We start from the raw sequence: 14,121 nt of genomic DNA, 5'->3' as shown, positions 1-14,121 counted from the left end.
TGGAGAAAAAACAGATATGCTCTAATCTCCACCACTTATTCAGAGGTTGAGAGGTTCACCCTTTCCCAGCTCAAATACTCTAATTACAACTTACCCAGGCAACTGAGAAGGATGAGGTATTGAAGCATTTTTAACAAAATGGTAGAATTTTTCCACAGAGATCATTTTTATACTAACACATCTGATAAGAAGCTCTAAATTTGTTATTAAAATAATGTATCTATATTTAGAACTCACTAAATTGATCAGAAATGTTCTACACATGGGAAAAACGGGGGTGTAGTAACCTGTTAAAGGTACAATCCAAGGTTGCATAAACACCTCCACACTGCATAGTTCCCACAGTACCCTGAAGCAGAGAAAAAAAGATAAATCTGGAGTACTGACAGATCAAGTTAAAAACAAAACAATATAAGCCCAGGCTCAACAAGCCAAACCTTCAGACTAATAGTCGTTGATGTATATTTTGTAGTCCCTCCTTAGAAATTATTTGTCAAGTCTACCTCTCCGCTGCTCCATGTAACATGAACTGATCTTTGTCATCTAGGTGGCAAAAGAACTGCAATCAGGGAGAAACACAACAGTTGAGGGTGGTCCAACCTCGGCTGGACATGCCAATCCCTGTTTTAGGATACTGTACTGCTGCCTTTTCTCCTGCCTTCTCCCTGCTGAATGTGTTTTCCTCTGCCTGCCCCAGTATGCAGGACCTCGGTGGCAGGAGAGGAGGAGGTAGGGAGCTGGGCTGTTGCCAGGGGGGAAAAAAGGGAATGCTACAGCTGGCAAGACCTGGGCTATGAGAAACAGGAAAGGTCTCAGAAACAGCAGCCCAGATGTGGAAGGCAGTGGTAAATACAGGAGGAAAGAGCATTGTTTCTTCAAGCAGCAGCCTTGCGTATGTGAAAGAGACAGGCCAGATGAAAGTACAGTATCTGGCTAGATCAGGCCTGCAGGTTGCCAGCCGGACCACACAACAGTATATAGGAAAAGACAGTCAGCAGGTAAGAGACATATCATGCAATTATTGCCAGGGCCCAGATCCCATCTTTGATAGTGGCCCTGACATAGCACCTCAGAAGAAAATCAAGAACTCTTCATACTTGGATAACCCAGTTCTAGGGGAAGTATATTGATTTGTTTGTTTGTTTTTTAAATACCCATTAACCATAATCCCCATAATCATTCCATAGTGTGCAAAAGGATTTATATCCCTTTAATGATTTAACCCAAGGTAAAGTGTGGTTATTTTCAGAGTGAAAGTGTTATTTTCAGAGAAGGGAAAATTATCTGTCTAAAGTTATTACCAAAGAGGGATTTCCCGATTTTATTGACTGGCAGGACTATTCATACCTGATTTTATAAAACACATTGTTTTTCTATTTCTCCTTCAGAAATCAGGGAAATCTCAGAACAGCCCTTCTTATAAGATTTTAACTGAAGAAAATATCTCACACACTTTTATGTGTGAGCAGAGAGATCTTGCAAAATCATCCAGTCTCATATTAGATATGCCTTGGAGCCACCTCAGTTACATTCAGCTGGACATTTTCCTGACGTTCAGAATAAAGATAAACCACTCTAAGCAGTTGCTGGCATGTGTAAGGCATCAGTCTGGAAACATAGCAGAAGCAAAGGTTCTTCAGTTAAATGCAAAATAGGGCCCTTCTTTCCGCATCTAACAAAGAAGAAGACAAGAAAACTGGACACACAGACCATCAACAGGTGGGCAGTAAAGCTGGCCTTCAACTTGATCAGCAGGCAGGGACCAGTTTCAAACCTTAGAAACAGCTGGCCTAACCCTAGGCACAGTGCAGATCTTCATTTTCCCTCTTGGCCAACTTTACCCTACTTTCTACTGATGAGTCTCTTTTAAAAAGTAGATCCAGGGTTTACTGAGCACCCTCCTATTGAACTCAGCAGACTTTGGGCTAAACATAATCAAGTAAATATGGAAAAATTAACAAGTTCATCCATCTAAGTGTGCTAATGGGATCCAGTGTCCACAGAATGCATACGGTCAGACTAGGCGTCTTCTCCATATCATGCCACTAGTTCTCTTCAACAGATTATTTTACTAGAATCCATAAAAAGTTCTGTGTGTTATTTCAGCACAAGACCTTCTTTAAGTCACTGAACACTTTTTTCCCTTACATCATAGACCATTTTTAGCTTCCAGTTAGTTTTGGCTAGGAGGTCAGAAAGTGGCCTCCTAGCCAAACAGTCTCTTCACTCACTTTCACTACATTCATCATTCTTGTTAGACCTGGCAAGCTCATAGTTTCTATTGCTAATTTGTTATTCCAAAGACTTTGTGTGTTCCCTATATCCAATTTTAGTGAAAAACATTGTCTGTTTATTCTCCTTTTGAACATCATGCCATTTAGCTTGAATAACCATTTGTCCATAATCTGTGCTCTATAGCAATGCAAATGGTATCATCCTCATTTTGCAGCTGAGTGGCTTTGATGTTGGGCTATGTTGTAATGCCCAAAGGAGAAATAAATTACTCTGAAGATGATGAACTACAGCTGTTTTCAGTATTCCTCTATTTTAGGCATTGTTGTACTGTAGAGCTCTTGAGGGACTGTCTGTGTCTTGCTCTGTGCTGTTTGTGTAGGCTTTGTGAAAGAGGTGAACCTACAGGACGTATGTGACTGGAGAGAGGGCAGCTTGAGCATTGGGAGCAGGAATCTGTTCCACGTACAAGCACTTGTCAGGGTGAAAAACCTTGAATTTATGAATTATAAATTTAACTGTAGGGGAAGGAAATAAAAAAAAACAAAACATGGAGACTGGTGTTAATGGCAATGAGGCTGATTAATTACTAGTATTATACCAGTACCTTGGAGATCCAATTAAGAAATTTGGCTTGAGACGTCTAATCATACATTTGCCATGCAACATGCCACATCTCACCTACTGCTAAATCTCAGAGGCACATAACTCACTAGGTGTGGTGAATTCTGTTTCAGAACATGTATAAAACTGTCCCAGTTTGAGTATCTCAAGCCTTCTCCAACCATGATCCAGACAGTAGGTATTCCTCTGCCTATCTTCATAGAGGGGCTGTGGGTAGACATACTAAAAGGGCACATCACTGACAAAATCAGTCTCCTCATAAAGTGGTGACAAACACTAAAAATAGCACGGATTGATAGTGCAATAAATGAGTAGAAATGGGGGACCTAAGTTCGACTAGATTTCCAACAAGTCTAAAATACTTTATATTTACTTAACATATGTTTTTATTTCTAGTGTTTACTGACACATCTAATGGCTAAACATTTTTTATTAAAATCTTATTTTTAGGGTCTGATCGCTGCTTGCGCCTTTTCTAAAATCTCTTCTTGAATCTTTGGATAACCTGGACAGAGCTTCAAAACCTAGTTAAAAAAAAGACAGTTAATAATTTAAACACTATTTGTCTCATGATGTAATTAAAAGTTTTGTAAATGACTTACATCATGACAAACTTCTATTGCCTCCACATAACTCTTATTTTTTAGGTAATTGAAAGCAAGTTTGAAACCTTCAAGAGATACAGAAACAATAATGTTTTACCACCTGTAATACATTCTTAAGGTTAATCTGAGATTAAGCAGCACTTCAGACCAATAATCACAACAAATTTAGAGTTAAAATAGGATATAGCAGAAAATATTAAGGTAATGAACATGTAATCCATGGTACAATTTTTTTTTCTAAATGGACATTTTAATTGGATTAATGTGTATGTTGTGTTAAGAACCCCCCCCAAACGAGAACTTAAAGGAAAAAAAATCTGATAGTTTATAAGGTTTTATGCACCTTGGATCCAAATCCAGTTTGCTAGTAAGGTGCCAAACACGTGGTGGGATCACAGTGTCCACAGAAGTATGCAAAGCAGTGTAAAATCCAGATTTTAGGCATTAGGAAATGAGAGAGAACACATTCGCAGCCATTGCAGTCAAGGAAAAGAAGCTTAATTGTTCTCTCACAGTGCTTTTATGAGACCAAATGCTAACACAGCTCACTGGGACTGCAGACTACTGTTTTCGTATACATTGTATTTTGAGAGTAAACCAATACATAATGACCAATGAATTGAGAGAAGAGCAACAATGTCTGTTACCCTATTTCTAATTTTATTTTCAGCAGTCCAGGACTAATAATAGGCTTCAAAACCAAGATTCAGTTCCAAAACACTGCATTCAGCCTTTCAATTTATAAATAACTATTTTCCCCAATTTGTCAATACCCCCTTCTCTGCCTAGGACTCTTTCCCAATCTGTACATAACCATTCTAGCCCTTTACAAACATTCATTTTTCATAACAATTTTGTTTAGCTGTTAAACTCTTAGCAGGGCTTTTTCATGTAAATTGACCACTCTGGACTAAATGCTGTCCTTTGTTACAATTTTTTATCAAAACTGACTTCATTCTAGTTGCATGGGCATGACACAAACATTTATTATAGTTTTTAGGATTGGCAAAATAAAGTTACAAGGCATTTATCTGACCCAAATCTTTCAGACTCATGCTTTCAAGAGAAAAAATATTTAATAATCCTTGATCTGAACTGAAGATACAGAATATTTTCTTAACTCACCAACAGCAGGATTTGCTTTGTTACTATATTTCCAAGCAAATTCATAATTTTTTGCAGCATCTATAGATGCCTGTCCTTTCTCCATGATAAAGCCCAAGTATTCATAAGCTTTTGAACAAGACTGAAAACAGCAATGAATTAACATACATTAATATACCAAAATATATTCATTTCAAATTATAATTCAATGTACAATTTACTGAATATGTATGCTTAGCCTATCTTCCATATCATAGTGAATATAAATCACCCTTACCATTGCAAAATTGGCGGTCTAAATTATACTTTGTATTTCAAGATAAACTAAATAATAAACAATAATATGATCTCCTGTTATTTACAACCTTTTTCTTGATTGCGTAGCCTGACATTTTACTTTTTAGAGCACAGGAGATACTAAGAACACATACTAAAATGCGCAAGGACTATTGGACATTCCTGTTTGCACATTTTAAAACAGCACAACCTTTAAAAATATGAAAGAGAAGATCACAAAGTTAATTTTGTATTTTTTGTATATTTCCCCCCTGAAATAAGTTGTGACTCATGAAATAAAAGATTGTAAAATCCTGGCACAAATCATCATATCAATCACAATTACTTTCTCCTACTGCCTAATTTTATCCTTAAACATCAGCCACTCCTTTAAGCTTGCACTTTGAGGGTTTATTTTAAATGGCCAGTAATGAAAAAACCATAATATCCAAGCCCTGTGTTATGTTCAGATACCTAAAGGGTCATAATATTTTTCTAATATTCAGGGATTCCCTTTATCTTTTTCTCTCACCTTATTGTATTGTAAGCAGCGTTTCAGTTGCTCAGTTGCACGATCGTATTTTCCACTTTTACAGTATATATCAGACAATAATATCCAACTTTTTTCTAACTCTTCAGCATCTGACAAAGTCCAGTTTACTTTTGCTAATCGTTTTAGTTGAATTCTGGCCTTGGGAGTCTGTTTAAGCATCATATGGGCTTGGGCCACTGTCAAAATAATTTGAACACTTTCCTTCTGAGAAAATATAAATCACACAAGTTACAGCATTCTCCTTTCATATGTTAGTGACTGTATCATATCTTGTACTGTCATATTACAAAAATGAATAACATTGCAAAAGGATAAAGAAAAACCAAAAAGGTCATTATCAGATTGTGAAATAAACCTCTTTCTTTATTTCCATAACACCCAATATAGCTTAAAAAGAACACTGAATATATAACACCACTTGTATCTTTATCTTGCAACTAGATTCATATAGACAGGTTCTTAGGATCTCATAATATGAAGGAATTTACACGTGAATGCTGTATATGAGATCGAGATATTACTGACAAACAGGCAGTGGATAGAATATAATGGATCAAAATTTGTTATAATTAAAACACCTTTAAAAGTTTTTAGGTTTTTCTTAGCCTTGAGCACAGAAGATATGAAAGGAAAACCATTGCCTGTTTTAGAAGCCTTGAAAGCAAAGACAAAATTTCAATGACAAAATCTTTTACAACTGGGTGCTGCCAATGTGATAGCATGTTTCCTAAGTGCAGTATGAAGAATTTGCACTATTCAATTTTTAATTACCCAAAACACTGCTAACCAAATCAAGGTCAAAGGGCTCTTACAACTTTTAAGTAGCCAAACATGTTACATGCTTTAGAACGTTTAATGATTAATTTTAAGCATTCATATTGTTATATAAAAGCCCTTAAATATACTGAGGTATGCATGGGTAAGCATGTAAATAAATACTTCTCTGGATCAGGACCAGACCACTCAGCTAGTAAGGACAGTTTACTGAAATTTTCATAACTCTCAAGACTTATGGGTGTGTTTTTCTACATGCAAATAAACTGTAGCCTTTAGAAAATTTAGTCTATCAAGTTTTATAAATACTGTTAATCCTGACACCACTGAAATCAATGGAAAAACAGTGTTAATGACATCAGAATCTCACCCAATGTGTTTACAAGAAAAGTTCACTTTGACCTTAAATAAAGAGGAAAAAATACAAGATAAAAGCTACATCCATAGTCTACATCCATTTTTCTTTAGACATTTTTAACAAGGAAAAAGCAGCAAACATATTCATATAGAAGTCCTTTAATATGCATTTTAATTTAATTTCAAAGCTTTTAGTTTTTCGTGAAAAAAATCAGCTAGAAAAACAATGCATGAGTCAATACGCATTTCATAATAAGAAGGAATGTGTATAAAAAGATCTGAAGAATCTCTTACCTCATTTTGGGCCATTTCTACAAATACACTGAGAGCTTTTTCTACATTATTTTTGTCTTTAGTAGCCATTAAACAGTAATTTCGTAACGTCTTTAGCTGATTTTGGCCCTCTTGTGAACAAGGACAAAACTCCATTAATAATTTTTCTGCTGTTCTTATGACATGTTGTGCAGCTTCCTGCTTGTCATCTAAATTACTGTTAATATTAAATTCTGCATGATATTTCAATATTTATCAAATAGTAACTAACATAAAGCAATACGCACCTCCATCTTTAAATTCTAACTATCCCATATGTAAGAGTGGTTATGCATTTGTTTTTTTAAATATATTATAAATGACACTTTTGTCTGGATCAGAAATGAATTAGCTTAAACTGCCACTATTTGTATGCCTGTTCTATAGTTAAATTCATCCTACTCCAGGTCTTGCAAGGATGGTATTTTTCAGAAGTGCTACATTTTCCTTTATTTTTTAAAAAGAAAATGGCAAATAATTAAAAAAAAAGGAAGATATAAATATTCTTTCTACATATAGGTATGTTGTCAATTTGTACATTCATGCTGTGGACATACATATATTCAGGCACTCAAGACTGACAAATTTTTATCTCAGTAGAATGCACAGCAGGCACACATAAGGCTCCCCCCTATATTTTCCCTCATTTCTTCTCTCTCGTATCATTCATGTTGGTATAAGAAAGGCATATGCTCTACGATATCTGTTTCTCTCAACCACAGAATGTCTGGAAAAGTATTTATGGCCTCAAAGCAAGAGATGTATAAGTGTACATACAAAAATGTATCTCACAGAATAAAATAACCAACCTCAGGAAACTTAATACAGACAGTAGAAAAAGATTGAGAGTCCCTCCATCTGTGGATGCAGAGCAGACATGGAGGCTAAGTGTCCATGACTGATCTGATGGAGATGCCAATGTAATGTAGCTTCAGTTAACTGTGCTCGCATGGCCTGGTATTTTAGCCAAACTGATAAAAGTATATGATATGACAGCAGTTGCAAATCTTGCACACTCGGATGTATAGTGGAGCTCTTCTTACTAAGTATCAGAATTTTGATTCCTGAGGGCCAGCAGGTGTGCTCTCATGCAGAGAGACAACCAATACACTGCAAAATAGGGACAGCAGAGACAGTGACAGTGAAAATCTGACCAGAATTGAGTACAAGATGATCTATAAAGAAGGACAGGGTTCATAGACTGTCATGTGACCCAGGATACTCTAAAGACAGAATTTCCTTGGCTGGACTGGGATCAGCACAATCAGTACTAGCAAATATTGCTTGTCAGAGCCCTGAGTGCACCAGTAATCTCTTTGCTGTAATCTCTTCCCTACTCCCCCCACCAATGTTCAGCTGCCTCTGTCCAGGGTCAGCACTGATATAGTGCAGCTGTAACTTTGGATCAGACTTCTGCAAAAACAACCAAGTTGTGAGAAAGAGCTGTGTGAGACAGAACTGTGAGAAGCCTCATCTGGGGCCTTTGTCCTTTGGGCCTGCTGCTCAGGTCCTTGCTCTTGCTCCTTGCCTGAACTATGTTGTAGGTATGGCTGAGTCCAGTCTTGTAGCCTGCTGATTCTGACCCTGCCTTGCTGATTGGACTTCCTGGCTTGATCTTGGATCTGCCTCATCACTACAAACTTGTCTGGTAACCAGGGGGCTTCTGTTTGACCACAAAATTTAAGCTCTCAAATCACTGGGATGAACCTTCCAACTAGGCAAAGAGGAAACTATAATTATTAACTTGGGCAGCAAAGACAATTTGAAAGGCATTCTGATACATCACTTCTCCATGTTTGCCATTGATAAAGAAAATCCCAGACTTGTTACAGAAGTGACATCTTCACGTTGATCAAGTGATCAGGAGAGTATACTGACCAACTACATGCCCTGCATCTTCAATATCACTTAAGTACATATAGCTGTAAAGCCCAGAATGACAAAGTGAACAGTCATATGAGACATGGGGTACAGATGAAGGTGTCTTTGGAGCCCCAACATAATTTAAATCAAACTTATGAAAGGCCAGCCCAACTAGAAGCTAAAATTCCAGATGTTGAGTTGGCTCAAAGGGAATGTTTCTATGCTTATCTTGAGACCCAAAGCTCCTTCTACACCAATGAACTAAACTGCACCAGAGCACAGGGCTTGGCACTTTCCTTCTGTTGTTTATACTGTGAAATTGTTAACACAGTCTCTGGTATGGTTTTGCCCCATGTCAGCTACCACAGTCCCACACAATTCCTCAGCACAGTTTAGAGTATAGTATGGCCCTGGAACAAGTCAAATAGACAGTGTGGATGTACACACTCTGTTTCAGAGTGAGAAAGTTTAACCATAGGGATGCGAGCAGTGTTGTGCCAGTTGGACTCAGGAACAAAGAATGGGTCCCACTCATTGTATTTACTAGTACAGATGCAGTTTGAAGGCTAACAGAGTGATTTTTTTTGTCATCTGAAACTCTGTCCAGATGTCTCCTTTGTAAGTCTGCTGCTGACATAAAATTAAGAGTTATTCTTTTTGCCCTCAAGCATGTGAAAAGTTGTATCACCTTTTTGAAAACTGGATGCTGCAGAGAAATTGAGTAGCAGAACTCTCTAATGGATGGATAGTGTTCTGATCTAAACAAAGATAATGCTGATGAGATGACCTGATTGAGAAAAGAAAATATTAAGCCAGTCCTCCTATTATGGTGACAGGATTACCAGTGAAAAACTAGTATGAGTTTCTGAAGAAATGTGTTCAATGTGCCCTGAGAAACTCAAGAAAATGGACTGTAGGACAACAGAGGCTCAAACTGAACTGTGTAACTTCAGGATATGATGCTAAGTACCTACTTGTCTGGAGTAACAAACCTGGTGTTTTTTTGCCGAACATGCGTCAATGCACAAAGATGGAAATAGGAAAGAGAAGATGACTTTCATATCTTGAAAAAGATCTCAAATGCTTGTTTTGGTGCTAAGGACTATGCCAAAGTCCTCAAGCACAAAGCACAGTGCTACTGTCAGTACTGCCATCCCCTAACAGGTTCCTGCTGTTCTTGAAGAGCTTGGGATGTTTGAAGGCAACAGAGCATCACGAGCCTTAAAGGAGCTGAGACAATGGTGGTACAGTGTTCTCTCTCTGGTGAATAGTGGGATAATCTGCTGAAAGTGGTGAATCATTTAAGTCTTTTGCAGAGTGTAAGAACTTAATTTAGGACTAGGACTCTACAAAAGGGTAGTGAACTTGACAATTAAATGAAAATGCACAGGAAAACCTGAAGACAGCAGCCAGCAGCAACTTACGGACACTCCCACAGTATCCAGCAAAGCTTAGAGCTGTGTAAGAAACAGCTGACCCTCTTTCAAAAGCGCATCAAAATCCTGACAAAAGTTGTGCAGTAGCACTTCACAAGCTTCACCAGTTGATCAGCTGGAGGCTGGACTAGATGACCTCTTGAGGTCCCTTCCAGCCTGTATTATCCTATGAACTATCTTGATTGAGTATTCATAAACAAAATGCTGTCATTCTCTACATGCAGAAGTACAGGATTTGATACCAGCAAATCATTGCTCAGTAGTATATTCCTAAACCAAACAGGAGAAGACCCTTAGAGTAAAAAAATTGTTTCCATGGGTTACAAACAGTCTGTCAGAGAAGTTGTAGTCATGTGGTACATAAAGAGTCAAAATCCAAGAAGAGGACTGTATAATTTTAGAACATGAACCACTATTGTTCTGTTAGGTAGAGACTAGACGATGCAGTTCAAAAACCAAATGAAGAACGGATAGGTTCAATTCACTTGCCAGTTAAGATGATGAATACAGAGCATGAACCATTGCCTTTATACCAGCATAACAGCACGTGGAGTCTTGGCTATATATGCTACATTTCTTGCTGAGGCAAAAATAATGCAGTCTCAGGTATCTGGGTAGAAGTGCAACACTGTGAGAGTATTTATCAATAAGTATCAGAAAAGACTTCCCTATTTTCTGTTAGTCATAACACTATGCCTAATCTTGCTTTAGGCGGAGAGGAAAAATGCCTAGACCTTAACATTAATGCTCAACATATCAAATTAATTTTATAAAGCTAACTCATGACTTTTCTCTTTTATTAACTGTTAACAAAAGTGCTTTTACCTTTCTTCTTCATCAAGACTTTCAAACACTTCTCCTCCCATTACCTCATTATCAGGATTTAAGCAAATCTGAATCATATTGGTGACAGCTTTCTGGCCCCAGTCACTGTCTTTTCTAGCTTTGTTAAAATATTTCAGAGCTTGATTGGATTGTCCCATGTGCCTGTTTGAACAGAAGAGAGGGCAATCAATCGCATTAATACAAAGTTCCCCTATTTGCCTACATAAAGTACTAAGGCAAAGGAAATTTTTCAGTAAAAGATGATTTTGAAATATTTGCAGTAAGTATACATCTGTACACAAGATAAGTAAACACAATAAGTGTATGAACTTCTTTAGATAGATTTTACCTTATTTTGTAATGTACTGATGGATGTACAGCTGTTCTCATACATATGATGGCCTTTCATTTATAGTCTCAGTTTTTACAGTTTTACAGATTATATGTTTGCCCATTCTGATGTGTGTATCAATGCAAAATCAAACAGTTAAGGAAGAGAAAATCAGGCTCCAACTATGTCAACCCTATTAAGGAAGGAGCAAGGTGTCCTCGGAGGTGAATGTGTTTGTTCACTCTTCTAGTACCACACGTCTTGCATTGAATCATGACTGCTTAAGTACCTAGCTTTGCTTACATGCTCAAAGAGCGCTTCTTCACCCAATCCAAGTATTTTTGTTTAAGTGCTAATTGAATTTAAACACCATCAAGGTTATATGCTGTTGGAAACCTGCCTCTTCGAATCCCTCTCTGGAACACAGGTGCTTACATTTCTCCAAACTTCTGTCTTAAATATCAAAGTTGATGATCTTAATCTGACCCCAAAACACTAGCAAAACCAAGAGCTTTACTAAATACATAATGCTTCCTTTGTGAGATAATGAACAAGAAAATAGATTGGTTATGCCAGATGTTAACTGTGTAGTTTAACACAATTCACAGAAATACCTGTACTAGAGTGATTATGACAAATAAAACAGTAAAGAAGAGTATTCATAAAGAGCACTATTTCCTTTAACAACTGCAATCTAGAAGGAACTACTTAGAACAGCTGGAAAGGACCATTTATAATTAGAGTAGCACACAGCATTAGGGGATGTGCTCTCCGGCTATGGCTACTTACATAGCTCACAACTGATGAGCTGGGCAGGTTCCAGCAGCTATGCCAAGGGTGATGTTACATATATAGTTGAGCTGATCCAACAGCTTGTTGCTACAAAAAAGTGACTTCGCATCACTCCATTCCTGGCAACAAAGTCCTGACCTGCTTTGAGTTAACTCTAGAACTTTTCTTCTCACATGGTAAAATGATTTGATTCACTAACCCAGAGGAAATTTATTTATATTTATATTTTTGCTGGCTTATTTCTCTGTCATTTTAGAAGGCTGAATCAGTAGATCAGATGCTTTTCAGAGCCTGAGCAAAGAAGAGAGTGAGAGCATGTGGCAAGAAGTAAGCACTCATTTGATTTCTTTTACTGATTACATTATAGAAAAATATCTTGGGTGGAGCCCTAGCACATAGACATAATTTAGGGCAGCATTTCTCCTAATTTTTTGAGATGGAAGACTATTTCCAATCCAACCTCAAGGCTCTTGTACTATGCATTTGAAATTGAGATATTCAAATCAACATACTTCTCTTCCAATTGGAGCCCCATACTTCACTACATTCATATGGCTTTCCCCATCTTCATGCTCCAGTATTTTCCTCTCCTTCCAAAAGAGGCCTTGAATGTATTAAGAAATTTGTTTGTACCAGCTCTAACTTACAAGCAAATCTGAAAACACTAGTTTCATTTTTGTGCACATGAAGCAATAACTTGCATCAGTTAACAAACTGAAGCTTAAAGCCATCACATGAACTACACAGAGATTCTGCAGCACTGTTCTGAAAATCTAACATTTACAAATATTACTTTGCATGCTTTACCAGCAGTAGAGTCCTTTGCAGTAGTTATACCCAGGTTCCAAAAATAATCGAGTGGATTGCTTCTTCACCGTTTTAAAGAAAAATGTAGTTTTGTCAAGGTTACCAGTTCTTCTTAGCAAATCAACTAATCTTTCCAGGACCAAAAAGTTATCTAAAAATTATAAAGTAATAAAGTACATTTAATCTCTATATTACAATAACTCAGATTCCTCCAAATCTTGTTAAATTTAAATACTGATTGAAACTATGGAGAATTTTTTTGTTATTGTTCTGGAGGCCATCATTAGTGAAATACAGCAATACTGCTTCATTGGCTTGGAAGAGACTAAGGGTTTTAAAAGAAAAAATGGCAGAGACACATAGATACAAAAGAGAATTCAGATGTTACTGTTTTCAGCTTCCTAGAGTATGAAGCTCTTTCAGAAAGCTTCAGAACGATCCATATTTTTACATATGGCACTAGAGAAAATCATGAGAATATAGACTTTTACTCAGAAGGGGACTTATAATATTGTAGATTAAATTTATAAAATAGAGGTTTTACATTTTCATGAGCTAGCTTTTTAAAAATTAGAGTGGAAATCTGAACAAACAGACAAATGCCAAACTTAATTAATGTTATATACCTGGTGATTTTTCCAAAACATTCTGGTAAAGACTTACTGCTTGTTCATACTTCTGTTTTCTGAAACAGACATCTGCCATCATCTAACAAAGAAGAAAAATATTGCAGAAAAGGCATCTAGTTAAATTTGTAATTATAGAAACAGAAATGCAAAACTATTTTACCTTTCTGTAAAACAGAAAAGCCAAAAACATGTAAAAATAAAAGGCAGATGCACAAATAAGACCCCCTGCATATGAACTGTCATTAAACAATATTCCAAATGTATTTATTTTAAATATTATCAGAACACATAATAAAAGAAGTAACAATTACCATACTGAAAAGCACATGGAACATTTCCATTTTTTAGGAAGAGAGAGGTCCAAACCCATCATTAGGTATCACATTCTAATGAATGGATCAACATCATCGCTTTGGCATACAATTACCAACAAAAAGCAAACATTTCTTCACCACTCATAAGTATATACAGAGTTAATATTTTTTTCTGTCCTACATACACTATATTTTGGGGATATAGACCTCTGATTTTCATCATTCAATCACCTCCCTCCTTTTCTATGACTTTTTCTGGAAAAAATTTAGTGAAGCCAACCTATCAT

The 14,121-nt window shown here is 36.8% G+C and overlaps 1 protein-coding gene across 1 annotated transcript in view; it reads right to left on the bottom strand.

Annotated features, from left to right (window-relative positions):
* Nucleotides 1-3,302: 3,302 nt before the first annotated feature.
* The window catches only part of TTC21A (tetratricopeptide repeat domain 21A), a 38,287-nt gene continuing 27,468 nt past the window's right edge, over nucleotides 3,303-14,121 (bottom strand). The window contains 8 exon segments of the mRNA XM_013949643.2: nucleotides 3,303-3,380; nucleotides 3,459-3,526; nucleotides 4,587-4,707; nucleotides 5,374-5,598; nucleotides 6,820-7,015; nucleotides 10,962-11,123; nucleotides 12,892-13,042; nucleotides 13,518-13,599. Coding sequence (XP_013805097.2) covers nucleotides 3,303-3,380; nucleotides 3,459-3,526; nucleotides 4,587-4,707; nucleotides 5,374-5,598; nucleotides 6,820-7,015; nucleotides 10,962-11,123; nucleotides 12,892-13,042; nucleotides 13,518-13,599 — 1,083 coding nt within the window.

This window comes from Apteryx mantelli, chromosome 2, assembly GCF_036417845.1.
Source record: "Apteryx mantelli isolate bAptMan1 chromosome 2, bAptMan1.hap1, whole genome shotgun sequence".
Lineage (NCBI taxonomy): Eukaryota > Metazoa > Chordata > Aves > Apterygiformes > Apterygidae > Apteryx > Apteryx mantelli.
The sequence above is the reverse complement of the archived record's forward strand: the minus strand, read 5'-3'. Positions and strand labels throughout refer to the sequence as shown.